The sequence below is a fragment of the Sylvia atricapilla genome, chromosome 23 (genome assembly GCF_009819655.1).
Source record: "Sylvia atricapilla isolate bSylAtr1 chromosome 23, bSylAtr1.pri, whole genome shotgun sequence".
NCBI lineage: Eukaryota > Metazoa > Chordata > Aves > Passeriformes > Sylviidae > Sylvia > Sylvia atricapilla.
Window position 1 is genome coordinate 507,639 of NC_089162.1, and position 27,585 is coordinate 535,223.

A 27,585-nucleotide genomic window follows, 5' to 3' on the forward strand; every position below is an offset into this window, starting at 1 on the left:
TTTATACCACTGCCACTGTTAGACTTTGGAAAGACCTCAGTGGTTTCTCAGTAATAAAAACCAGTTTACTGTTACAGAAGGGGCATGGCAAAGTGTATTTTTAAACCCATTTTCTACTGCTTAGATATTACTCTTTGGGCAGGGGGTCAGTCTGAGTTGCCACATTCTTAAGGCTATGCAAATGTGTGGAAGTGGCAGCCAGAGGTTTGTTCACTGAGTGGTTCTCAGGTCTGTTTGGTGGCCCTAAGACACATGAGTTTTTTGTATGTGAAGTCCATTATATAGGGAAGGCTTTAGATTTAAGGTATCTTGACAAGGGAAGTTATAAAAATCCGCATGAATGTTACAAAATGATAATAATAACATGATTACTTTCACAGAGAGCTGCTTCTTTACCCTTTCTTTTGCTGTAACCGTTAAACCCTGTGTGTAGCGTGCTGTCCTTTGAATGACAGAAATTTGTTTATTTGCAGAGGGGAACATATCTCTGTAACTCTTGTCTGTGACAGTGGGTGATTTCTGGTCTTCCCTAAGCCTACAGAAGGCTCTCCAAAGGAAGGTGCATTAATGGAACCACTGTGTGTGTGTGTTTGTGTCCAGCTGGTCACCCAGATGCTGATGGCTTACCTGGCTCGGCTCTCCAACATCGCAGGCAACAAGATCAACTGTGGCCCTGCCCTCACATGGATGGAGGTACAGCACAAACCTGGGGTGTTCCTTGTTTCCTGACCTTGGAAATGCAGCAGGCACACACCTGCTCTTTCCAGGCCTGTTGATGTCACTGAAATTCTATCCTGAAAGCTTTATTCACCTGTTACCAGCACATAGAAGGAGTAGGACACACTGAATCAGAACCCATGTTAAGAGTACAGAGGTTTTTTCTGTGTTACCTGGATTTTGTCTCTCAGAAATACATTGTCCTGCTGATATTCACAAATGGAGGAGGTGGCAGTCCCAGGGGGCTGCCTGGGACTGCCGGGTTTAGGGCTGAATCCCCCAGTGATGGGTTGCAGGAGGCTCACTTCTTTCAAAGCTCACTTATTCCTGCTCTCCTTTTTGCCAAGGCAATGCCGCAAATGCGGCACATTTCTAAAACTCAGCTGTCTTTGTTACGGTGTTTCCCTGCTCTCTTGGGCTTTTTTTTAATAATTTTTCCCAGTGGCAGCTCCAAACCCAGTAAATGCTCTGTGCTCCTGTTGTCTCCCCTGCAGACAGAGGCGGCCTTGTGCTTGCAGTGGCACAGTTTGTGTGTTGTGAACTGCAGCTGCAGCTCTGCTTTCAGGTTTAATGGTCTTGTAGCCTTTAGACAATAGCCCTTCCTGGGGAGGAGGGCAGGGAAGGCTGGAGGAGTGTCCAGCTGTCCCTGCTCAGGCTGGCTGCAGACGTGTGGCTTTCCATCGCTGCGCACCAGGAATAGAAACAGCTATTAATAGACTGCTGCAGCTCCTTTTTAAACAGTTCTGATAAGGACTGAGTGTGATTTCCTGCAATTTTCCACACTGATAGCCTTCTCACCCTGCCATATTTTGGGATGAGAAAAATCTTGGAAAGCGGCAAAGGGAGGGAGGAAGTTGTAGAGACAAATAAGCTACGGGATTCACAGCGACAGAGTAGGCCAGGAGATCACAGCAAGCCCAGTGCACATGCAGTGCAGAGAAACCTTTGTGACTCACTGAGAATCCTACAGAATTTAATTTTACACAGAAATCTGGGAGTTTTGGAAGTAGGTTGATCATTGCAAGGGAGGGGTGAATGTTTTCTTAAAAAAAAAAAGGTGGGAGAAAATGGAAAGCACAGTAGAGTTTGGTTTGACAGCATTTCCTCCCTCCCTTAGTACCTTGAGCATTAATTCCACCTTGTAGAGGATTTTTGGAGCACATCTGTATTGCCATGGGAAACCACCATGATTTAGTGTTAAAGGGAGGTGCAGACCCTCACTGGGAGCTCTGTTTGTACAAAAAGGTGCACCAATCCAGCATTTCTCTCCTCAGAGAATGGGCACACCCGACCTTCTGGAAGCCCATAGTGAGTTGTTCTGTCTGTGCTGTGTCCTCTCTCCTGGGGCCCAGGGCTGGGCTGTCTCTCTCCATCAGCTTGAAGCCTCTAAATGCCTCTTCACTTGTCCTCAGCTGCCTCCCAGTTCCCTGTGCTCTTTGTTTCAGATTGATAACAAGGGGAATCACCTGCTGGTCCATGAGGAATCATCCATTAATGTCCCTGCTATTGCTGCTGCCCATGTCATTAAGAGATACATTGCTCAAGCAGCAGATGAACTGTCCTTTGAGGTAAATAAAGCACTTGTGTTCCTTGTTGTCAGCTACAGATGAGTGTAATCTCTTTGTCTGGGCCTGTGTGCCCATCAGGAATATGTCCAGACACTACCACAACGTTTTGTGAGGTGAAGCTTGGAAGATTGAGTTAAATATTCGATCTGCAGCGAGTTGGATATGGGGAGATGTTCAGTCATCTTTAAAATCCAGCTTTACTTGACATTAGTATCTTTGATTATCCAGCTCCTGCCAGCTCCTCTGGGCTGGCCCTGAGCAGAACCCGTGTGTTTTCTGTTCAGGATGACTGAACCTGTATGTGTGGACACAAGCTTCATTTCTCCTTGCCCAGGTTACATCACCTGGGTTCCTCTGAGCAAGTCCCTGTTGATAACCATTTTTAAAAGCTTCTATGCCCATGAGAACTGGCAAAGGATTGCTACTATAAGGGCAGGTGATGAGCTAAAACTGGTCTGAAAATCCAGCGTGGGAGCTGCTGTGGAGCAGATCCCTGAATCTCGGGATGGTTTGGCTTGGGAGGGACCTTAAAATCTGTCCCATTCCACCCCTTGCCATGGGCAGGGACTCCTTCCAGTAGCCCAAGTTGCTCCACATCCCATGCAAGATCTCCAGATAAGACCCTGGAAACTTTTGGTTGTCTGGAAGTTGTCTGTTTTACCCAAAAGCAGCAGTCTGTGCTCTGGTTGCCCTGCACAATGGTGCTGTTTCTACAAAACATGTGAAGGAAAACAGTGCCCTGAGGAGCTTTGTGATCTCATCCTTGGTGTGCAGCACAGGAGGGAAAAGTAACAGTGATGGTCTGGTGCTGCCAGGGGTTTGTTCATGTTCAGATCAAGGTGAGCATTAGTATACCCCAAAGAACTGTGTGATCAGAGGGACACGTGGGCATGGCAGCTCTGAGCTGGGATCCAAGCAGCACAGGGTCCAGGCTGGATGTCAGCTTATGAGAGCACTGAAATGACACTCCCTGCTCGTAAACTTTGCTTTGTGCAGACAGGAAACTGAGGCATGTGTGGTTTCCAAGGGTGTGCAGACACCTCTGCAGAACTGACACAGAACAGGATCAGAGGTTTTATGATGCTTAGTCCTGTTCCTTAACCCAAATTATCTCTGTGTTTACTATTCTAAATTTCTAATAGGCAGTTGCACAAGCAGCTGACTGGGGTTTGCTCCGTAGTTCTGAGGAGCATCCTCTGTGTCTCTGCTCCTTTGGTGGCAGCAGTTTCCTTCATGGACATTTGCTTTGCTCTTGGTTCACTATTCCCTGGAGGGAATAATTTCCCCACATGTCAGTCCTGCCTATCTGCAAATTTGGGATGTGTTATCTTTTCTGTAAAACACTTTCCTTGGGAACAGCTGTCTCCTGTGCTGGATAATCCAGGAACTCTGACACGTCAGCTCAGCTTTGCAAAGACAGATGTGTAGCTGCTCCAGAGTTTTGCAGTTTCTTGCAGTGCTGAGACTGTGGTTATTGGAACTGTGCTCTCCTCCTGGCTGTGACTGATGCTGTCAACCTTTTGCAGGTGGGGGACATTGTGTCTGTCATCGACATGCCACCGAAGGAGCTGACCTCGTGGTGGAGAGGAAAACATGGGTTCCAGGTAGGCACCAGCACAGCCATGGCAATGGGACTGGAATAAGAGCAGGAACCTCAGTGCTGTGTTCCTGGAGCTGCTCTGCCTGCTCAGTGTGGCTCAGGGGATTGAGGTGGCTGTCCCTGCCTTGGTGTCAGGGGACTCCCCTTCTCTCAGGGCTGGAGCGGACACAGGGTCTCCACTGGAAGTTTCCTTCCTCCCTGACTGGGGGAAGGAGGGCTGGCCATGGCCCGTGGTGGACAGCTGGCCTGATGGCACTGGAAGCTTGTGCTGCAACCCCTGCAAGGCAAGTGACATCGTTACTCACATCATCCCCTTCCTGCCAGGAGCTACAACCAGATCAGGCAGAACATAGAGGATTTGGAGAATTCCATCTGATGGAACAGTGCTGCTGACTTGGACAAGCCACCCATCCCTGTCTGTGTTTACTGTGTGATATCAGTGGTGCTGGTCCCTGTAAATGTCACAGCACAGAGATGGAGACTGAATTTTCAAAAGGTCCTAAGCATACCTGGGGCTTAGGTATCAAACCTTGTGTGTTGAAATGGAACTGTCCATCCAAGGAGTTTTTAATCCTTTAGATTTTTCCATTTGGAAATGTAAAAGCTTTAAAAGTATCTTTTTAACCAAGCAAACCTCAGAGCCACTGCGGGTTGGAGGTACTGATTGTGCCATCTCACATTTCAGCTGCTTTCAGCCACAGGGATTTCCATCTGCATCTGCTGTGAGTGGGTGAGATGAGGAGTTTGCTTGCAGAGGCTCAGGATTGACCAGACACTTGTGTAATTTGGCATGGAAAGTCTTCTCAAGGCTCCTCAGGTTTTCCCTGACACACCTTTCTGTGCCAGACACAGCCTTGGCCCAGCTGTTGTCATGCCCAGCAGCTGGATCTCCCAATCCCAGCTGGATGCAGTGTAGTTACACCATCCCAGTGCTGTCTGCTCAGCCAGGGCATGTGAGACACAGCTTTTGTTGGTTTTGTGTCAGGTGTGGGAGTTCAGGTGACATCTCATTTGTAAAATAAGACACGGACATAAAATACTTGCTCTGAAATTTCATTTCTTTCTAGAGTCAACACACTGGTGCTACTTGAACAATCTTCTGCTTCAGAACTGTGTTGTGGCTATGCTGGACTTGTGTTCTAATTGTAGAAGCCTTAAAGCTGAATATGCTGTACTGTCATAGAATCACAGGATGGCTTGGGGTGGAAGGGACCTCAGACATCAGTTCCAACCCTCAATCAATTAAGTGCTGTAATACTGCTGGAAGGATCAGCCTATGCCATGATTAACTTCCAAGTGAATCAATAAAGCGAAACAAAGCTCCTATGTGGTCTGTGCCTGCGTGTGGACGCTTTGCACAGGGTTTGGAATCCCTGTATGGGATGTAGATCCCATTCAGTGTGGGCTCCCTGCGTGCCATCGGGCTGGCTGACATTGGAGCCAGGTCTGGAGAACAGAACTGCTGATTAAAGGCACAGAAGCAAGGCAGCCCTTGTGCAGTTTGTCACAGCTTTGTACCTCTCATCACAGTGATCCTGCTGTGCTTTCCCAGTGTAAAAATCTGGTGATGAGCAGACTGCCTGAAAAGGGGGTTTTCTGTGTCCCTGCAGAGTCAGGCTCCTGACACAACACATATGAGCAGCTGCAGAAATACAGCACCATAATCTGTCTTAACAGAAAATTAGGGGTGGAGTAATCTTGTGTCCTTAATGACAAGCAGGAATGGTCACAGTGTGATCAGGTGACAGCCACACACACATCATCCATGGAGATGCAGCTCTCAGGAGCTCAGCTCCAGGAACTGTGTTCCCTCAGCTCCAGGAGCTGTATTTGCTCACCATCTTAACCTGTGTGTCGAGTTTAGGGCTCATGAGCTCTAAATGTACAGAAAATGTACATTTCCTGATGGCATGAAGTGTTTTGATGATACAAGCAGTAAGAATTCAGAGAATGGGAATTTATCTCTGGTGTTGCTACACCACACCTAGAGATGAGTTACAGGCAGAAGTATCCGTGATGGATGCTCAAAAAGAGTGTGTAGGTGAAGAATGTTGTTACAGCAAGAGGTGTAAAGATAGATGAAGCTGTGCAGCCTCTAAAGCATTTTTTAGAGGCAAACAGTTCTGTTCCTGTTTAGGAATATTGCAATGATAGCAATCTGTTGATCCAGTCATTTGAATTAATAAAATAAATCAACAGAGCCCCTCTTGCCAGTTGTGATTCAGACAGCAGATAAAAGGAGATGGTCCTGCCACCAAATGTTTGGACAGCTTGTCCTGTTATTTCTCAGGTTTTTGCTTCATGTTGGGGAAAGAGCAGGGTTTCATCAACAGCTTCCATTATAAATCATGTCTTGATAGGAGGAGAGCAAGAACAGGGGGAAAAAAAATATTGTTTTGCTGAAAATGGAAAAGATTACTTAAAGGAACTGCCCATTTTTGTGCATTTGAAGCAGCTGTGAGTTGTATATGCCCAGGCAGAAGTGCCATCACTCCAGCCTGTCCTGCATCCCTTGGGATAATGGGAGGGCTGTGATGAGGAACTGGAGGCAGCTCTACAGACATGAGCCAAAACCCAGCTCTGAGAGGCTGCAAGCACCTGCAGCTTGGATTGAGCGTTGAAATCAGAGTGTTCCTGCCCCCAGAGCTGTCCTTCAGGGGTGACTCACTGGGTCTGTATCCATCACACTCCCCTGGCACAGTGCCTGTGCTCTCTGCACACCTGAGGTCAGGACTGCTCTGCAACACGCCTAATCCTGTGTGAACAAAACAACCCAGGAGGCTTCTTAGCATTTGCTCTGCTTAAAGTAAAATGATTTTTAAGACATTTTTCCTCAAGCCTTTTCCTCTTCTAGTGCCCTCAGTGTGAGTCAGCGCTTTCTCTGTAAAAATGTTACCTAAATTACAGCCACCTCCACATCAACAGCCTTCAGTCCTCTTTGTTCTGCTCTGCTTTTGCTCCATGCTTTGTCTTTTCAATCAGTAGCTCTGTGTCAGGGAGCTGAGTCATTGGGGACAGGCCCATGTCTGATGCACAACTGCCTTTGGTTGTCCTGAATTATTCTAGTTTTTGGGAATAGTTTTCTAAGGTGCAGAGCTACCTCACAACCTGCACTGCTGGAGAGGTGACAAAACCAGGGTTTGTAGCCAGGGCAACTGAGCTGTTTTAACCAGGCTGTGATTGCAGCAGCTTCAGCTGGTTGTGAGACTGCGGGTTCCACAGAACCCCGGATGGTTTGGGTTGGGAGGAACCTTAGGGATCATCCAGTCCCACTCCTCCCCTGGGCAGGGACACCTTCCACTATCCCAGGCTGCTCCAAGCCCTCTCCAGCCCGGCCTTGGACACTCCCAGGGATCCAGGGGCAGCCACAGCTGCTCTGGGCACCCTGTGCCAGGGCATCACCACCCTGACAGGGAAGAAATTACTCCCAATATCCAATCTAAATCCCATCTAACCCTGCCCTCTGGCTGTGGGAAGCCATTCCCAGTGTCCTGCCATTCCATCCCTCGTCCAAAGTCCCTCTCCAGCTCCCTGGTTTCCCAAAGTACTACTGGCACATCAGTCAGGAATCGACAATCAACAAGTACCATGCCACACAGGCATTTCTTTTCTGAATAAAAGAAATCCAAATAGTTTCGTGGCCCAGCTGTTCAACTCTCTTTAACAGGAGCTCAGGATAAGAGGAGTAACAGTCGTGTTCCTCCTGTTAGTAGTGCCCTAAAGTGGAAGAGCATTTCAGCAGGGACTCCTTTGGAGACGAGGTGAGGGTGTCCTGCTCTCTGGGTGGTCACTTGGCAAAGACTCAGGGAAAATTCTGCTCAGGAAGGCCAAACAGGCCATAACAACTTGCAGTTTCCTTGTCAGGTTTTGCTAGACTGTCATCAGATTTAAAAGAAAAAGAGAAATCGTTTTTGACTAAAATTGAATCCACACTTCAGATTATATCAAACCTGAAAAACCAATCCAAATGTCTCAGACAGTGCTTCATTTACCATTTACGTTTCTGGTACTTCCTCATTTGTTTGAATTCCCTCCCCATAAACTGAAAATTATCACTGTTAGTCTGACTTTACCTTAAAGCCTCTTGTGTCCTCCAGTGTTGGCAGCCATTGGCACAGAAGGGAAAAGATAAAGCTGTAGTAGGTGTTGGAGAACAGTTCTCATGCACCAGCGCCTGTACCTTCCTCCTCTGGTGAAGGTCTGTAGTGATATAGCTAACCTTTAGATGACCTTGCATTTATCTAAATATATACTACCCTGGCTATTAATTTTCCTATGTTGCCAAATCCTTTAATCCTGGCTCAAGGCTCAGTAGTGCCTTGCTGCATCTGTTGAGATTAACTCTTGGACTAAACTCACTTATTTATACAAAATCATAGAAAACTTCCCATGGGAGGAGAAGGAGCATCTTTTAAATGAGTGGGAATGAGGCACAAGTTGTGGGTTATAACCCAAACAAGGATCTCCTGGGGATCTTGCAAGAAAAGTTACAATAAGTAACTCTGAAAATGTAATTAGTTTCTAGCAGTGAGCCAGCACAGTTCTTTGCCCCTAAAAATCCATTGTAATTATTGGTGTGAATGTGGCAAAAGTGATACATGGGCAGCGGGTAGAACATTTGATTTGGGAAAGTTCTGAGATATCTGGAAGCAGTGACATAACCATCCAGGGTGTTTAATTTCTGAATTCCTAGTTAGTGTGTTGTACAGTGCACCCAGAAACATGAGAAATACTGTGTTAACAGCCAAAGGCAAATGAGGTTTGATTTCATGTCCATCATTTGATTAAATGTTCAACAGTGTGGGTTTTGGGGTTGGGTTTAGATCCAGATTTAGATGATTCATGGAAGGTTGGGGTCCCAGGACTTCAGGTTTCTTTACACAGACAATGTGGGCAATTACTGAAAATGGAAGAAACTTCACTCCAGCTGTGAAGTTTCCCAGATGATGTCTGTGTGGTGGGCTGAGACTTCCCTGAATCTGTGTCTTTTTCCTAATTTAAAAATTGCTTCCTGTATCTCTCACATGGGAAATGTCCAGCAGAGGCTCTCAGCTACAGTGAAGTGTTAAAGCTGGGGCTGTTTGGCCTGGGGAAGAGAAGATTGAGAAGAGAACTTAAACCTCTGAAGGGACCTCAGAGCACCTTCCAGTGTCTGGAGGGGCTACAAGGAAGGTGGAGAGGGTCTTTGCATCAGGAACTGATGTGACTGGACAAGGGGGAATGGTTCAAAATGAGAAAAAAAGAAAAATTAGGTTGGCTATAAGGAGGAAGTTCCTACCTGTGAGGGTGGGGAGCCCTGGCACAGGATGCCCAGGATGCCCAGAGCAGCTGTGGTTGCCCCTGGATCCCTGGGAGTGCCCAAGGCCAGGCTGGATGGGGCTTTGGAGCCCTGGGACAGTGGAGGGTGTCTTTGGCCATGGCAGGGGGGGGGACTGGATTATCCCTGAGTTTCCTCCCAACCTAACCTGTCCTGGGATCCCATGATTTAAAACTGTAAAGTGTATTTTGTTTAAACACCAGCACTTCAGTGTCTGTGCCATTTAGCCTGTTCCTTGGCATCTCCCAGCAGAGCAGATCCCTGCGCCATGAGCTGCCAGAGGAAGGACCTCTATATTGTATGTGATGCTGCTGTTCATGCTAATTTTCTTAGGTTAATTGGCACATTTCTGTCTATAAACTGCACAGAAATCCCCACTGTGTTCCATAACTCCAGGATACCGTGTCCTTGCAGACCTGGCACACCCAGCCGAGGGAGTGGCTGGTGCAGCTGTACCTTGAGTTGGGTTATGGCTGGGTTCTGTGAGTCACTTGTCATGCCCAGGCCAGTCCCAGTTAAAAGGAACCCCAGCTCAGAGCCCAGGTGCTGCTGGCCCAGAGTGCTGCTCCGACAGGTTCTGCCCTGAGCCTCAGAGTCCTAACAACAATTGTATTTCAAGTCTGTGACACTGTGTGATGGGTGACAGCTTATCCTTATGGTTGGGCCAAACACCGCCCTGCTGGATGTTGGGGTGTGGGAAGAGGAAGGGGTGTGCTCTGTTGTTTCTTTTGGGGCTTTTGGAATAACTTCACTCTGGACACCCTACACATGACACTGCCACCAAACTGCTGGGAGGTTGGTGGGTGAAAATCAACTTGGAGTAGGCAGGAGATCAATCTTTTTCCATGGAGACAAAAGGGAATTGTGTAAGAGGAATTAATAGAGGAGAGACTGTCTGCCAGGCTTGGTGCTGACTGCCCTGTGCCTCCAAAGGATTTCACGGATGTGTCAACATGATTGGCACAGTCCTGGCTCAGTTCTGCTCAGATGAGCTTGGGGCCCATCCTCTGGCTCTTTCCCTGATGTTCCTGTGGTGTTTGTGCAGACTTGGTGCTTCCAAGTCATAGGCCTGACAAGGATAGGGAATCCTGCCCTGCCTCAGATGAGGAGTCTGGGCAGGTGCTGGTGCCTGAGTTACATCTCACAAACAGGAGCTGTGCTGGGTGAGAAACATGGAGAAAAGGTGGGGAAAGATGGGCTATGGATTAAAGTTACCAAAGGTCTGCTCTGGTCTGACTTTCACCTGGGATGAGAGTAAGAAGAAAGATGCTGGGAAATAAGAGAGAAGGTGGGGATGCAGGGAAGTACCAAATTCCTCTCTGGTCACAGCTTAGTCTGAGTCTTCAAACAGGGAAAGGGAAATAATTTCACTTCTCTCCAGATACAGCAGCCCCTCTTGAGTGGCATGGGAATGTCTGCAGGCACATCCTACTCCAAGAAAACATCAGAATCCTTCCCACAGCCTTTAACTCTTCTGCTGGTTTAGAGGGACTCTCCAGCCCTTCTGCCTTTCAGGGGCTGCCGGGAGAAATGCTGAATTACGGGTCAGTGCAGGGACACTGCAAATTAGCATTTAAAGTTAATTGCTCCAGGGCCTTGCAATGCCTCGGGCTCTCAGATTGTTCTCTCTCTGGGTGCTGGCAGCAGAGCAGAACCTGCAGTTGTCAATGGCTGCAGGTCATTTGATGCTAGATAATGTCATGGAGCATCAGGCAGGGGGAGTTGAGGGGAGATGTTGGTTGAATAGTTCAGATCGTAACACTCCATTCCCTCTTTCTGTTTTACTCCAGGTTGGATTCTTTCCCAGTGAATGTGTTGAACTCATCAATGACAAAGTCCCTCAGTCCGTGACCAATTCGGTGCCAAAACCAGGTGTGTAAACCAGCTTTTTTTGATGCAATGAACTGGACTGGAGTTCTCTTTGTGTGTTCCATGTTTAACACCTCCCTCACACGTTTCATGAATGTTGATCATCCTCTGCACATCCTCATGCCCTCTCTGTGTGTGATCACTCACACAGTGCCCCTCTGGGCAGTTCCCACTGTTGAATGTCTTTCACACGCTGTACAAACTTGTGTCAATGTCCACCTCCTGCCTGACTGGAAGGATTTAAGCCTGTCAGAATTTCAGGATAGTTTGAGCAGTCTGTAATGAGAGATTCCATGAAACATCCCAGTTCTGGGTGACCAAGGGAGTGCTGCATGTCAGGACTTTTTATACAGAACATAGGTGAGCAGGAATGTTTGTGCTGATCAGATGGAATAGATCACCTTGGTACTGGTGCTTTCTGCTTGAGAATAAATAGAGGAAGTTGGATGTAACAGAATTGGAATGCCAGTTGCTCGTGCTCTGGGTACATGGTTCCATCTGCTTCATCTTGCCTTCTGGACAGTGCTGTATTGTAGGAAAAACAATCAAATTAATCCAAAGTTCTGCTGAAGGAAGGAAAAATAAACAGAGAATGGGATTTTGGATCTGACTCTCCTGTCAACCTTCCCATCCTTTCAATGTGTTCTGGAAGTGACTGGCATTAGGTGTGCTGGCATAACTGAGATTTCTGTAAAATTTTACTGGTCGGGAAGCTGAAATTTAAAAACAAATCTCTATATTCATATAGGTAAAGATATTCCTATATATCTTTAGTATTGAGAAGAAGATTGAATGTGCTTGTTCTTTCTTAAAATGTTAAGCAGCTGGGAAATGGAGTTGATGTTGAACCGGTAGTACTCTTCTCATCCCTCTTCACTATTTTAATGATGTTCCTTATCTTGGCAGATTGCTGACTTGATACTTTAAAACTAATAGATACAATTCAAAAGCTTGACTTTTACCAAGGGAAATAAAAGCATTTTATTAGCTCAGAGCTCTGGAGTTTGGTGGAAAGCCATGGATAGCCCAAGCTGTGAGTGCTCTGCAGTGGATAGCTGGCAGGTCAGGGTGTTCTCAGCTGTTGGCATTGCTGGGAATATGCATTTGGTAAGAGAGGCACAGAGATGGGCATTCCCTGGATCCAGGACCTGCCTGTGCCCAGTCACTGCTCCATCAGCTAAAGCAGGAAAGGCAGCTTTCAGCCTAAACAAAGCAAATGTTTATTGTTAAACATGACTCTGGCAATTCAGTGTGCTGAGCTGCTGGGGAGCAGTGTCTCTGCTTTAGGGGGAGATAATGGAGCAGAATAGATGAATGGATGAGAATAGATGAATGGATGAGTTGATTCTGTTTGGCTTCAACAACACACTGGGGGGTGGATTTGCCCCTTCAGCCATGGGAAATGTTTGGTATAAATGTGGCACCACATCCCATGAAAAGTAAGAAGATATTGCCAAGTCACAAGGTGTCTGTCCCCTGACCTTCCCTGATATTGTTCCATGGGTACATTAAAAGGCTTCTCTAGGAGAGTTCTAATGAGCTTTGAGCTGTAAGGAGTGGTACAGCTGATTCTGTCATCCTGCTGTTCCTCTGCACACAGAATTCCTGATACCACTCCTTGGGTGCATTCTTTGTGCAGCTTGGGAAGTGACAGCACTTGCGTGATGTTGTCAGGAGGCTGGAATTCCTTCCTTGGACACTGCAAAAGCTGGTGGCAGAGGACTCAGGAAGGAGGGTCCTGTAGTTAGGGAATGCTGGATGTGGTGCTGACTCCAGGAGCTCTCTGGCAAGATGAAAAGTGCTGTGTGAGATGGGTGAGAGGAGGAAGGCAGGAAGGAGTTCCAGTTCCAAATGTGCCAGTACAGCCCAGGGAGGTGGCACGGGGCAGGACTGAGGTGCTGAAGCACCCTGGGTGCTGCCAACTGGGAAACTAGATCTTCCAAAGGGCACCCTGCTGGGAATGGCATTGCTGGGATAATGCTCTGTCCCCCATATTCCTGCATTTTGTGTTTTCCAATTCACGCCTTATGCACGCCAGGTATTTCTCATGCACCTAAATACCCACATTAATTACTTTTCTCTCTGTACCTGTGTTTAAAACATCCATTTGGCTGTCCTCAAGGAACAGAGACTTTCCTAAAAATCTCACTTGGAGCTGTTGTCCTCATTTGACATTAGCAGGGTACTTGATCTTGAATTAATGTGAAGTTTTAGATTTGGCCTTGATGAGCTGCACTTATCAACAGGCCAACTTTGATTTCTTTAATCAAAATATGATGTGTGGAGCATCCAGAACATTGTGTATGTGCAGAGTAAAGCTCTTTGCTATAAAGGGATTTCCAAACACAGAATTCCTCATGCTGCTTTATTGTCCCTGGATCTGGCTGGGTTGAGGAACCTAATGAAAAGCAGATGGAAAGCAGGGAACTTCCTGCCCTGGGTTTCTATTATTATTTATAATTAGAGGGTTTGATGTGCACAGGGGATGGGGACAGTATTTTAATGGAGCCATAAAATATTGCAGTGGTCTCTAATGGCAGGTCAGTGACTGCAGTTCCACAGAGATGAGACACAGAGGAGGGTTCGGATTGAGGGCAAACTCTGCTTTTGGAAACAATATTTTCATGGACTGTGGCAGGACAGTGATGGAGCCAGGGCCTGGGATAAGTGATGGGAAATGGGCCATACAGAAAAACTGGCCTTATTCAGTTCTGAGCATTCAGAGTCATGTGAGAGAATATCAGTTTTGCCCCAAGTCATCTCTCAAATGTATTTGACAATAAAGTTTGGAGTCAGGAGAAGAAAGGTACCTGTTAAGAGGTGTTTTCCCTCCTGTGTTGGACTAAGCTTCTGCCCTCTTTTTTTCATGTTCAGTCCTGTAAGAAAATGGGGTTTTTCCCAGCTGGGATGCAAATGCTTTCCTGGCTGTTTCTGTTTATGTAAAAAACCCTGTGAAGATCTAGGAAGGTTATGTGGGCTCATCAAATCCCACGTTTCTAGAGCCCTTTCCTTTTCTCTAAATTCTCCAAGTATTCTTAGTGGGATACAATACTCTAATGATAATTTTTTAGCCTAAAATATTATCCTGGATTGATATCTACTATTTCATAGTCAATATTACCGATTTAGCTGAATTTCAGTGCCAGAATAGATGGAATCAGCTCATACTCATGAGGATTTTTAGAGATCCAGGATAAAGGCTGCATTTGAAATTCAGATATTCAGAGAGAAGTGAATCTTTTCAATATTCAGTGCTGCTCAGAAGGAAAAGTGTGAATAGCTGCACTGGATTTTCCTTTGAAGTGAACATTTGTGAATTGCCTGAACTTTGTGGCTGTGCTGACTCTTCTCATCCCCCTCTCTTCACCTCTGTTTTTGGGAACAGTCTGTTTATGTCCATGTGTGTTTATGTTGTCCCCACTCCTCAGGCACAGGCAGTGTCGTAGCTCTCTCTTTGAGTCCTTCTTCCTCAGAATTCTGGACACTCATAGTTTAGCAGTATTTTAACCCATATTTCACACCTTACCTCATTTGTGCCGTTTGTTTTTGTCTTTTCCTAACAAGCAGCATCCTCCTGTGACCCAGCTTCACTGCAGTGGCCTTGGCAGGGTCGTTTTGGGGAAGGTTTTAACTTGGTCTTTGCTGGGGAGCAGCTGCTTTTGGTGAGGAAACACAGAATTAAGCTGCAGTTTACAGGGGGACAATTAGAGCTGAAGAGAAGAAATGGGGGATAAAAAGGTAATGTTTCACTTTTTTTTTCCTCCCCCAAAATAAGCATTTTTAAAGCCTGAGGGTCATTCTCACAAAGAATGTATAACCTAGCAACTCTAACCAACTTTATGGAGGAATTTTCAAATTCCTGTCTCATCCATTTAATTTATGTTTGAGAAGTGAAGATGCTCTTATGAGACACAACATTAAAAGGTCCCCTGTCAGTACTGCAGGCTGTTGTGAATGACTGATTTTCTTTTTAAAACATCAATAACAGATCACTCTGGGTCAGCACACCCGATACAAATAATCCATTGAATTTCAGGAAGATTGAAATATAGCTCTGGATCAAGCAACAGGCTCTGCCCTGACCTCCTGCAGGCTCTGATCAGTGCTGGAGAAATTAATTTTAACTGCAAAAATGCAAACTGAGACACATTCACTGAGCTGTTGTAATCACAACAAGGCCATGCCTGGTTTAAAACAGGCTCATTTCTAATCCCTGGGTAAAAAAATTTTTTTGTCCATTATTTATTTTACTAAAAATTAGAAAGAAGAAAGTGCAGATAGAGCTTAAATTCTGCAGATGCCTAGGCTTAGCAGCCATTTGACACTGATAAGAGCATCATGTCTTAATTAGTCCTTTTATAAAGAAAACCAGGGAAGTGAAAGTGTACATAATTAGTACCAGTCTTGTTAATCTGAAGTAAACAAAGCAGTTGTTTGGTGTTCATGCCACTGTCTCATTAGAGCTGAATTAAATAGAAATGTGCTGAGCCAAGGCAGGTCTCCATTTCCAGGGGGAAGCAGAGAGGGGATGAGCACCCAGAGCTGCCCAGGCTTCCAGCTCGAGCTGCTGCTGAGACAGGAACTGTTTCTGGCCCTGCCAGGCCTCAGGACCAAAATCCTGCAGGGGATCCTGGTGCCTTGGACATGGGGATTCAGGAGGAAAAGCCGACAGCGGGACTGTGGAAACTCACTGCAGGAGAGTCCACAGCCGTGTCTGTGGGAGGTGCTGAAGGAACTTCCCAGGCTCTGAAAGCCACCAGGACTCAGCCTGCAGACTGCAGCAGGTCCATGCCAGCCTGCTCATGGAATCCTCAGGCTGGAAAAGTCCCACCATTCCCCAGCACTGCCACGTTCACCTCCAGACCATGTCCCCAAGTGCCACATGCACACACTTGCCCCACACCTTCCATCCAGAGCACGAGCGTGGGGCTGAGGCAGAGCTGGGCCTCCCTCCAGATCATGATTTTCAGGTAGAACACAGCAGCAAAATGCAGCTCTGAGACAATTACTCTGCTTTTTGCACAGGGTGAAGACTAAGAGCAGCTTCTGCTATAATAGCAGTGGAAATGAAGGAAAATTCAATACGTAACAAAATTCAGTAAATAACAAACCCTGTTATTTGTCCTGCTGTTTGGCAGGACAGAATGTGCCTTGTGCTGAAAGGTCAAACTTACAAAATGTTGGGGTTTTGCTTGAGCTGGGACACAGAGTGGGGATTCCTGGGTCCTACTGAATTTCCCAAGTGTTTAGCACCAAATAACTTGAAGGATTGGGTGTGTTGTATTGGGTGTGCTATTCATAACCCAGCTGAGCTTTGTGTGAAATGAGCGCATTTTCAGTGGCAGCATATTTTAACCAGCTGCTTTTTGTTTTGTTTTGCTTTTTTTCCTTTTTTTTTTTATTTCTCCCTCCCCAGTCTCCCCTGCCCATGGAGCCCGTCCAGCGTCCTGGAGCTACTTCCCCCCTTGTACGTTTGCATCTTTTCCTCTGTCCTGCTTTCATTCTTGCCTTGTTTCTCTGTCTCCTTTTTCTTTTCTTCTTCTGTACCTGCAGGTCAGTAGCACTGATGCCTTGAAGGATATTTAGGGGAAACCAAAACAAACCTTCATTCTAAGGTGCTTTTTAGAAAGATACTTGGACATGAAATAATACAGCAGGGAAAGAACAAAGCTGGCTATAACTCTTTTCTGGGGGTGACAGAATCATTTTGAATCCATAAAAAGGTTGAAAAGATTAAAAAGAAAGACATTAAGTGTCAGATGACCACATATGGATGTCAGTGTTAAAGAAAGAGAAGAGAAAAATGAGTGAAGGGGAGGAATTAAACATAGTTCTCAAAGTTTGTTAGAACATGACTACCTTCAGAAGCCAAAATTTGGTGGGTTTTTTTTTTTGTTTGTTTGTTTTTTTTTTGGTTTTTTTTTTTAATGAGGGGATGGTGCTTGTTCTTAATATCTGGCAATGTTCAAAGTGAACTAATACGTGGCTTGTTTATTCAGAGTCCTGCTTCACATTGCCATGGTCTTTTTTAGATCCTACTGGTGTTGGTCTAAACCTCACAGCAATGACCTGTTGTCAGTAAAACCTGGGATTGGTCATGTAGATTTGTCATTTTTACAGCAAATGCCTCACTTGCACAAATTAGCTCCCCTGGGATGTTGTCTGGATTTCCTAAGTCAGTCTGAAACTTGATATGCAAATACTGTAAAGAGATAATTATAAAATATATAATATTCATCTAAATATACACAGATACATCCTTTACCCACACACCCACTGCCAGCCTGCTGTATAGACTCTGCTGGTGTCCCTGGAAACTTCCCATTCCCAGTGCTCCCTCCAGGAAAAAACACCCTGTTCCTGGTGTGAAGATTTGCTCTCCTGAGCGTGTGCCAACATGATCAGACCCCTCCAGGCAGAAGAAGAGCCCAGAGGGGGAGAACAGGGTTTGTATTTGGGATATATCATGGAGAGTGAGGTGAGGCATCTTCCACTGCACATTTCCAAACCCACAGGAGCCAGGGAATACTGAAACTGGGATGGAGGTTTTAAGAATGAGGGCAGAATTTATTGCTGTGACTGGCCATGTCCACTGATAAGTAATCTGACAGAAAATTTGGGAGGAATCAGAACACTGAATCTTGTAAGATCCAGGGAGTTGCCTTTGGGCACATAAATATGGAGAAAAGATTTTTCTTAATGTTTTTCCATTTGTATAGTCAAGTTCCTTGGATCCCTGAGCCCTTCAGAGATGCCATTTCTGCCAAGGATCAGCAGCAGTTAAATTCAGATAACACAGGGAGGCTTTAGCCTGTCTATTTTTTCAGGCAGGCTTTTTTTTAGGTTTTTAACACAAAAACAAGGAATGGCCACATTTCTGGTTATTTGATGCAAGTGGTCAGTGTTCAGTCCTCCTCCTCTCTCAGCTGTGAGAAGGAAGATTCTGACAACAGAGCAGCTCTAGTATTTCTGCTGAAAGCTATGAGGCTTATTAGTGGTTCTGCTTGTTTTTCCTGTGAAGTTAATTTCTCATGACAGCCCTGTCTCTTTGTGAGTCACAGAACTGCCATAGAGATGACAAACTTGGCTGTGGCTGCTCCAAGAGCACCACTGGAGAGCTGGGGAACCACATCCTCCCCTGGCTGAGCACTCCTGGGCTCTGGGGCTGGTTTATATTGTTCCTGTGTCTCACAGATCATGGCTGCATGACTTCTGCTACCAGGAATTTAGAAATATTTGTGTTTTTCACATATGGAGGATTTGAGGTCCTGTTCAGGTTTTGCTGGTGCAAGGAGAAAGTTAGTTTCTGGGCTCATTTAGGCACTGGAGTTCTTTTTTGGTCTCAGACAAATGACCTGAGATGTGGACAGAGAGGCAGGGGCTGGAAGAGGGTTTTGTAACAGGGACAAAGTGCCCCAGCCACAAGCCCAAAACCTCTGGTCTCCCAGCAAAGGTTGTTCCTGTGCGAGCTGTCCTGTGTTAAAAATCACTGACTTCTCCTCCACATTTGTCAACATAAAATGGCATCTATTTAATATAATCTTTAATACTCTTTTTACAGTGAAAACTCTGCTTAGGGTGGTCTCTGCACAGCATCCCAGAATCCCAGACTGGTTTTGGTTGGAAGGGAGCCTAAAGATCATCTGGTTCCACCCACTGCCATGGGCAGGGACTGGAATTGGGAATTGGCCTGCACCCACTGTGCTCACTCCTGAGCCAGCTCCAAGCCGAGCTGTTCAAGCACCAGCACCATTCACTTCATCCCCAGCAGCTCCATTTTCCAGGGATTTGGGTGTTCACTCAGCTTAGCTCAGCTCACCTCATCATTTTTGCTCTTAATGCTGTGAGCTCCCTCACGCTCCTGTTTACACACAGACATTGATGGGCAAGAACAATTCAGGCCTAGAACAGCCCAGAGAAGCCCCAGCTCTGCTTGCCCAGCACTGAAGTCTGGATTTCTCCAGCTCTGTCTCTCTAATTGCTGTCTCTCCAAGTTGAATTGTTTGTTGGTCTCCTGCAGTCCCTCCAGGAAATGTTTAACTTTGTCCTCTCTCTTGCCTTGTGTCTGTCCCTGTGCCCCCTCCCCTGACCCTGGTTATCAGATTTGGAGATGGATAGTGTAAAACCAGGCTCTGCATTTGTTACCGAGGCTCTGAACCAGTCCCACCTGAGCTCAGGTAGAGCCTGTTCTGTGCCATCACTTTCTGTCCTAACCACGTCTAACCCTGTATGTGGTAGCAATAACCACTCACTAACCCCTAGACTTGCTGGCAGAACCTAGCTGTAGTGTAATAAATAGTGAAATAGAGAATTACTCATTTCTTTTTTATATTAAAACCTCTTGGGTAGAAAAACCAGTGTCTGGTTCGAGAACCTACCTTTTCAGGGCAGATTTTCTGCAAGTGATTTCCAGACCCAGTGAGTGAATCCAGATCTTAAGGTGATGCTCAGCACACCTGGGCCTTGCCCTGTGCACACTCTGCAGTATCAGCAGCCATGTGGGTGTATCAGAAATCAGCTGCTTTTCCCTGCCCAGATGCTGCATTTCTAAATATTAAACGTTCTTCTTTTCCCAGGCTTTCAGTTTGTGCCTCACTATCCAAAGAGTTTCCCAAACCCTCTGTGACCATGCTCTGGAGGGAAGAGAAAAGGGAATTATTGCTTGAATAAGAGAGGGAAGAATTATGGTTAAATATATAGCTTTATGGCAATGGAAATGACACTCCTGTGTGCCCAGTGCACTGTGAGAGCAGAAAGCAACTGTGTTGTGTTGTCACTGCCATGACAACATGGCTGTCACTTGTCAGAACTGGCACTAGGTGAAATTAAAGTGTTCCAGTGGAACTGAGGAGCTGACATGTGTCCCTGGTACATTTTATGTAATTAAACATTTGATCTGCAGTTATTGAGAGGTATTTGACAACAGACATTTCAATTTATTTGCTTGTGTGTTAAATCATCCCTGGTTTCTGTTTCCCTGGATCTCATAAGTGCTTGGAAAGAGACTGTAGGTGGGATTTTAGGAGAGGCAAAGTAGCAATGTGTGGGAGCTCTATTTCTAGGCAGGGCTTGACACCAAGGCCAAGGGCAGAGTTCTTGCACAGGCTTCAGGCAACGTTGTCCCCTGTGTCCCTCTGTTCCCCCCAGTCCCTCAGGACTGGGGTTGAACTGTGCCTTACTAGAGGTCATCCCAAGCTGTCCTTTGGGTTAAATGAACAGGTTATTATTGGATATTTGATATCAAAGCAATGCTAATAAATACAGCCAGTCCGAGCTCATTTGAGTCCTGCTATCCAAAAAATCATGGAATCATGGAATCCCCTGAGCTGGACCCCCAAGGATCATCCAGTTCCACTCCTGGCCCTGCACAGACACCCCAAAATCCCACCTTGTGTCTGAGAGCATTGTCCAAATGCTCCTGGAGCTCTGGCAGCCTTGGGGCTATGACTGTTCTATGCAGAGGAAGAACCTTTTCCTGATACCCAACAGCACTGGTAGGGGATTTCAGTTCTTGAAGGAGCCAGTGCTGGTGCAATTCGGTGACTGAAGTGCCTGGTAAGTGCCAGGCATCTCTTCTAATTGTTTTTGAACTGATTGCAAATCTTCTTGTGGTTTAGGTGTAAAGCTCTGCTTCTGCTGCACTCCTTGTCTAGATTCCCACTGTACCTTCTCCAGTCATCAAAGGAGGATTTATTTTTAAACTAGGCTTTAGGGCTTTATTTCACTCCCATGAGAAGTGATGAAAGCTTGCTTTAAAAAAATAGTGGTTTGCTGGTAGCGTGGATCTTGGATGCATTAGGAATATTATACTTCACCTTCAATAATTGTGTTGTTTTCCTGGATTTCAATGCAGTGAGCTCTGGAAGGTGCTTCTTTACCCTGAATTGCTCCAGTAATTACCTGGTTGTAGGAGAAGGGGATTTATTGCAGGGACTGTCCAGACCTATAAGATCGTTTAGTCTTTTTAGGTCTTTAAATCTGTACTGCAGATCAGGACTGCAGCAGCATTTTCCTGAGTTTCTCATTTCCTTGGAGTCTTTTTCTCTTTGCTATCCCTACCTTGTTTTAAGCAATTCATCTTTTGTTCCTTCCCATTTTTTGGCAGAAAAGGATGAGAGCTGTGGGCTGATCTGTTGGAAGTGCTGCTAAATACGGGATTCATCTGGGCCTCTATGAAATTTGCACCATAAAATCTGTGATTCTGCTGCAAAAGTAGGAGTTGGAGAGAACAGCTTCTTGAGCCTGTGTGCTGGGAACAGACATGGCAAAAATTCTGTGTTCCCTGGGCAAGCAGGAGTGGGATATAGGAGCATCCCAAAAGCAGCAGCAGCATCTGTCCTGCCTAGGATGAAGAGTTGCTCACAGCCCTCTTCTGGGGGATTGTATTTGGAGAAAGTTCCTCTGTGCTGCAGCCAGCCAGGCAGCACCACACGTGTTGTTCTGCTTTTCCAGCAGTAGTTGGGGAGAAGGAAGCAGCAAGGCTCTGCATCTGGGTCGGCTCCACATCAGATGCTCTGCATCTGTCTCCACTCCCCCTTTCCCCGCAGGGCACAGGATGCTCTTGGCATTCCATGGAAGCATAGCATTCCCAGGACCAGTTTTGCAGCTGAAGCTGTGAGGATCTTCTACATGTCCCATTTTGCTTTTGCAAGGGGGCAGGGTTTGGATGTTCCTCTAGAGCTGCATGGAAATCCACCCGAGGATTCTCCACAGAGTACCAGGGTAAGAGCTGCAGGCACACAGGATGGCAGGGAATTTCAGGTGTGGGAGTTCTTCACCAAACTGGGACAAGCAGCAGATTTACACAGAGCAGGTTTTAGAGTTTAAAAGTGTCAAATATTCTTTCTGCACCCTCTGCCTATTGGGGACATGTTTTTATTTCTAACTTGCTTTTGCCTTTTGCCTTCAGTGGCAAATGTGAAACGCTTTTCCTGTCCACCTAAACAAAATCTCTACACCTTGGCTAACTCCTAAGTGAGAGATGAGCAGGATCTGTATTTCACAAAGCACCTAAGGATGCAGAGCATTAGTGAGTCAATGTATTTCTTCTTCCTCCATAATCCTTTCATCCTTCAAGGGTGCAGATGTTTCTGACAATGGCAGTGAGAACCAGGAGTGCACTTTGGCAGTGCTTCAGGAGCTCCCCTGGCTGTTCCTTACCCCACACTGAGGAGTTTTAGGTGCTGTTGATGCAGTATTTGCAGTAAGAACAAGTCCATGTTTCTGTGACATTTCCTGGGTGCTATGGAAACTGTCTGGGTGGTTCTCGGGAAGTTTTGAGTGAGCTGGTTGACATTTTCTTTAAGAGGCTTGGATTTGAAAGCCTGGAGTGGAAGAGCAGGATTTGGGGGTTAGTGCTGTGTCTGGAGGGCACAGGGGAAGCTGGGGCAGGGGCAGAGCAGCTGGAGCAGGGCAGGAGATCCATTCTTGGGAGAGAAGCTGGACTGAAACAATAGGGGCCCACAGGCTCAGGAGCCCAGGAGCAAGAGGGAGGTAACCTTTGGTCCTGCTGTTTCATTCATATCTTCTTTTCTTTTTTAGCTGAACTCAAAGAGAGTTTTCTAATGTGTGAAAGCCCTGCTGGAGCCCTCCCAGCCCCAAGGGAGTGGATCTTGTGTCCCCTCAGAAAGTGCCATAAGTGCAAAGCCCATGAGCCCATGAGCCAGGAGTGGTCCCAGGACAGCTGGTGGAAACCAGTGTTGTCCTGTGGGACAGTCAGGTGCAGGCTGAGCCTGGGGGTGCTCCAGGGACCTTCTGCCTTCTCTGAACAATCCCAGTAAGGCACAGGTGGAGGTGTCAGTGAATGAGCCTCTGTGTCCAGCCCCCAAGTTTGCATTCAGTTTTTTCCCTGGCATGGCTGAGTCTTCCTGGAAGTGTGGAAAAGATCCCACACAGAGATGGGACAAAAAACCTCATCCCTGCCCACCCCAACCTCCTGTCAAGGGTCCAGGCTCCTGTCCTAGAAGCCCTTTAGCAGCTTTGGGGAGCAAAGGGAGCAGCAGAGCTCTGCTAGTTGAGGAGCATCCTCTGCTTCAACCCAGCATATCCTACATCCCCACTGGGAGGCACTACTGGTGTAATTGCAGCGCTGGAAATCAGCCTCTGGGCACAGGGAAATGCCTGGAACACAGGTAGAGGAACGAGCCAGATTAATTCCTGTGTTCCCTATAGTGCAGTTTCTCCTTGTGTGTGGAGTCACCAAGGCTTTGGAAAGAAGCTGAGCCCATAAACAGCTTCAGGCATCTCACACTTTGACAGGTAATTTTGTGGTGAGTCTCAGCCATGTTTCCTGGGGAATTTTAATTGGAAAAGAAAAAAGCATGATGTGTGGATCTGTGCAGTCTGTACACATCAGTTCATGAATAATTACATACATCTGTGTTCTGTGCAGGTAAGGAAGAGCTGTGGTAATGTTTGTTATGGAAACATTGCTGGTGTTTGAGAGGCTGGATCCCCCAAAATAGGCCGAGTAGTGTGAAACAAAGCAGTGAAACTTGGCTGAGTGCAGGATGTTGGAGGCATCAATGTGCTTTAATAAGGCAACTTTCCTTTTCACTTGCTCTGTGCTGCTTTCTCACTCTGCCTGCTCTCCACTTACTTAGATTGGGGGAGCTGTAATTTTTAAACAAGATGGTTTTTTTTCCTTTCTCACAAGCTCTGTCAAATGGGACTTAACTGTAATAATAGTTGGCTTAGCAAAACTCTGCAGTTATGCTGAAAACTCTGAAATAATAGCAAGAGGGAGTTTGTTCTGCTCTGCTTTTCCTCTGCTTTTTCTCCTGAATAATTCTGTAAATTAGTGTGGGAGCCAAACTGTGGCTTGGAAATACTTCAGGCAGCTTTAACCATAAATGATGGCACAAAGCTCTGATCTCTTCCAGGCTGATGGATTTATCAAGGATTATGCCAGTGCATAGCTCAACTCTCCCATTAAAACCTGGTCCTGGGAAGTTCACAAAGGTTGAGCAGCTACACCACCCCCCCTCTGTGCACTTCATAAATGGAATAGTTGGAATATTTTTCTTGCAAGCCATGGCAGACCATGGCTCCATCCACCAAAACCTCAGTCACTGCATGGTACCACTGTGCCCAGGGAACCTGTGGCTGCCTTATCCCTGGAAGGTCTCCCTGTCCATGGCAGGGGTGGAACTGAATGAGCTTTGGGGTCCCATCCAACCCGGTCTGGGATTTGATAATTCCATACTCTGTGACATGAGATACCTGGATGTCAAACCTGGTTGCTATCAGCTTTGAATCAAATCCAATAATTTTAAGGCATTCCATGCCATAATGTGTTGCTCTGTTGGTTTTTTTTTTTAATGCCCCACTCTACTTTCATCTATAGCTGCTCACCAACACTCCTTATTTTTAAAGGGGTTTTTGTTTATTTGTGGAGTGGGTGTGTGTGTGTTTTGGGAGCAGCTGACTGCAGGATAAGTCCAGCTAAGTAAGAAGCAGCATTGGAAAATCCTGACTGTCCAACTCCTAATGATGGCTTGAACCTCCTTCAGTGGTTACATTTGCAAAACCAGAAAGCAGAAGAAGCTACAGGCTGCACTAATAGCATTCTTTAGGTTGCTTTGCCTTCCCAGTTCTTCTGTCTGAAATAACTTTTGGAGGATAGGGTGAACTTCAGGATTGATTTTGTTACAGGCACATGGGTGGACCCTTTTTTCTGTGGTTTCAAGTCCTTGGGCTTCTTAGCTGGGTTTAAAAGATATTCATTATCTGCCTCCTCTGCCCCATGGTAACCAGACCAACTCTTTAGGAGTGGGGAATGCATCTCTTTCATTTGCTCAATTAAAAAAATGCTTAAAATTGGCTGCCAAAAGAAATTAGAACAGAAAATGAGACTCGTGATTATTTTATTATTTTATTATTTCCAGTCATATTAAGGAGCAGCAAAAGACATTGCAGTGCTGTTCAGTGGAGCGGAGAGCCGAGACCCCTGTGCAGGTGCAGAAGGTCCCAGGTGCAGAGGAGTTGCATCTTGGTTGCTCAGGTTTCATTCCTAGAAGAAAGGCAGTTTCTAAGAAGGATTAAAGACTTTCCTTTACAGGAAACAAAGTGCAGATGGGGCAAAGGTGTGTTATTGTACACCAGGTAGTGAAATACCTCCTCAGAGCAGTAATTGCAAAGGTTAAACCCAAGCCTGAAGCTGAGACAGCTCAGTGTTATTGAGGATGCAGCTGTTACATTCCTGCTCTGATTAGCAAAAATAGGATTGGGCAACTCCTGGCCTTAGTTTGAAACTGGGCACCAGCAAAGTGTATGAATGGGGGGTCACCAGCCTTCAAAGAGTCTTCCTAGTCAAGCCTGGCCTACAGTAAAAAGAAAAAAAAATATAGAGAGAGCATACAACACATCCTGGCAGCTTTGGGCAGCTCAGTGTTACTGCTCTGAAGTCCTGGATGCTGTTTGGAATTGTATATGCATTCTGCATGTTAATTTGGAATAGCATTGCTTCTGCTGTATTCATCTGTGTTGGGATTTTCCCAGCTTTGATCAATGGGTTTGATAGGAAGAGTGTTCCCAGAATGGTGAGTTGGTACCAGGGAGAAGGGTTTGTACTTGGAATTATTAAGAGAGAAGTGAACTTAGGGGTCGTGCTTGGCTGCTGAGGTAAACTCTGGTGTGACAGTGTGCTCATTGTCCGAGCCAAACAAGTCCAGAAGTGTACAGAGTACAGGAGGAGAACAGGGCTATCAGGAGATGTGAGTCAGCAAATGATTTTGAAAATAGCACAGAGGAGAAAGCATGAGCACCTAAAGAAATGAGTTTTCCCCTCCCACTCATCAGGATGCCTGCAGATAGAGAGGCAAATTCCTCCTTAATCCTTCTGATCCTGAGGTTGCCCACTTTTAGTTGGCAAGCCCACATTTCAAAGAGGGTGACAGCAATTACTGGGATTGATGAACTGGTGTTAATGGGGAAGCTGGAGGTCAAACAGCACAACGGCAGAACTTACCCAAAAACCTGCAGTAAATGCAGGTAAGGTCACAGCTTCCCTGGCTCTAGGAAAAGGTTTGGCTGAGGCTTTTTGCCCTCCTGGCTCTTGTTGCTCCTCCAGGTGCTGGCCAAGGCTGGGCAGGGATGGCAGTGCTGGAGTCAGGTCAAGTCCCAGGGTCTCTGTGCTCTGCCATGGGCTGGAGCCTGGCTGGAACTGGGTCACTGGGAAATGATCCTGTCACTTGGCTTGGCTTTCAAACAGCAGAACACCCAGCGAGTTGTTAATTGGGTTTGTTTTGAGTGATGTGATGATTGATTCAGTCAGCGTGATGTAGCCCCTCGGACTGGGAGGGGGCACTGTTCTGTGATGGCATTAACAAATTAACGTGGGGTGGCCTGTGTCCCGTCTGCAAGCTGGGACGTGCTGCCACTGGAGCTCCGGCGTGCCAGTGTCTGCCGTCCTTGTGTACATGCCGAGACACATCTTCGGAGCGGCCTCGGGGACGTGCAGCAGGACTGAGGGATAGGGATGGCGGCAGAGCTGTGCCCTGAGGTCTGCGGTCCTCCTGAGATTGGAATGTGGCCCTCACCACAGTGTCCCCTGTAGTTTCTGTGGCGTGAAGGAGCAAGGAAGGAGAAAGTGGCTAAAGGTGAGTGCAGCGTTTGTGGCCGCGTTTTCGCGGAGCTGCCCGCAGGCCGAGGGGATGGCAGCCCGGGGCGGAGGTTACAGCGGCCCGCGGTGACACGGGGCAAAGCCAGCGGCCAGGCCTTCACACAGTGCTGGGCACCGCCAGGCTGGGCCACCAGGCCCCGTGTCCCCTCCCCAGCAGGGCCATCCCAGAGGACAGCATCGTGTCCAGTGGGTTCTGGAATATCTCCAGGGAGGGACACTCCGCACCCGCTCAGACATTCTGTTCAGCGCTTGTCACTGCACAGGGAGGTTCCCCCCGCGTTCCGCTGGATCTGCCCATTCCTCGTGTCCTGTTGCTGGGCACACCGAGCACAGCCTGCCTGGGGTTTTTTTTTTATACTTGTATTTTAGAGCTTCCGCAGACGAGCAGCCGTGTGCCGCTCCCCACGCCCCCCACGCCCCGTGCGGCCTTTGCCCGGCCCGGGCGGACAGCGGGGCCCGGCGGCGCAGCGCCTGAGGGAGCCGGCGGCAGCGAGGGGGAAGGAGGGAGGGAAGGAAGGAAGGCAGGAAGGAGGCACCTGCGGAGGAGGAGCCGGGGAGGGGCTTGCCAGAGCCGCAGAGGCTGCGAGCGCCCGGCGCATCCCGCGGATCCCGGCGGAGCCGAGCGCAGCCCGGCTGGAGAGGCCCGGGGAGCCGGCCCGGAGCGGGCCCAGGTGAGGGGCGATACCCCGGCCTAGCCGGCCAGGGGCCTCGGAGGGGCGGTGGAGGTGTCTGCGCCACTTGTTGCTTAGTAACTTGCCAGGTACTTAATGTGTGTGTAGGGGAACGAGTGGCTTTGGATGAGGACTCTTCTTTCCCGGTGGTGGTGATGCGTCGGGAAAGAAGCTCTTGGTACATACTTTACATTGGATATTGGGCAGGAATTGTTCCCTGT

General features: G+C 47.0%; 1 protein-coding gene across 1 annotated transcript in view; it reads left to right on the plus strand.

Moving 5' to 3' along the window:
* The window catches only part of ARHGAP32 (Rho GTPase activating protein 32), a 242,527-nt gene that overhangs the window by 167,424 nt on the left and 47,518 nt on the right, over positions 1-27,585 (plus strand). Inside the window, exons 8-11 of the mRNA XM_066334690.1 lie at positions 601-693; positions 2,163-2,285; positions 3,812-3,889; positions 10,993-11,074. Coding sequence (XP_066190787.1) covers positions 601-693; positions 2,163-2,285; positions 3,812-3,889; positions 10,993-11,074 — 376 coding nt within the window. The remainder of the gene's footprint in view (positions 1-600; positions 694-2,162; positions 2,286-3,811; positions 3,890-10,992; positions 11,075-27,585) is intronic.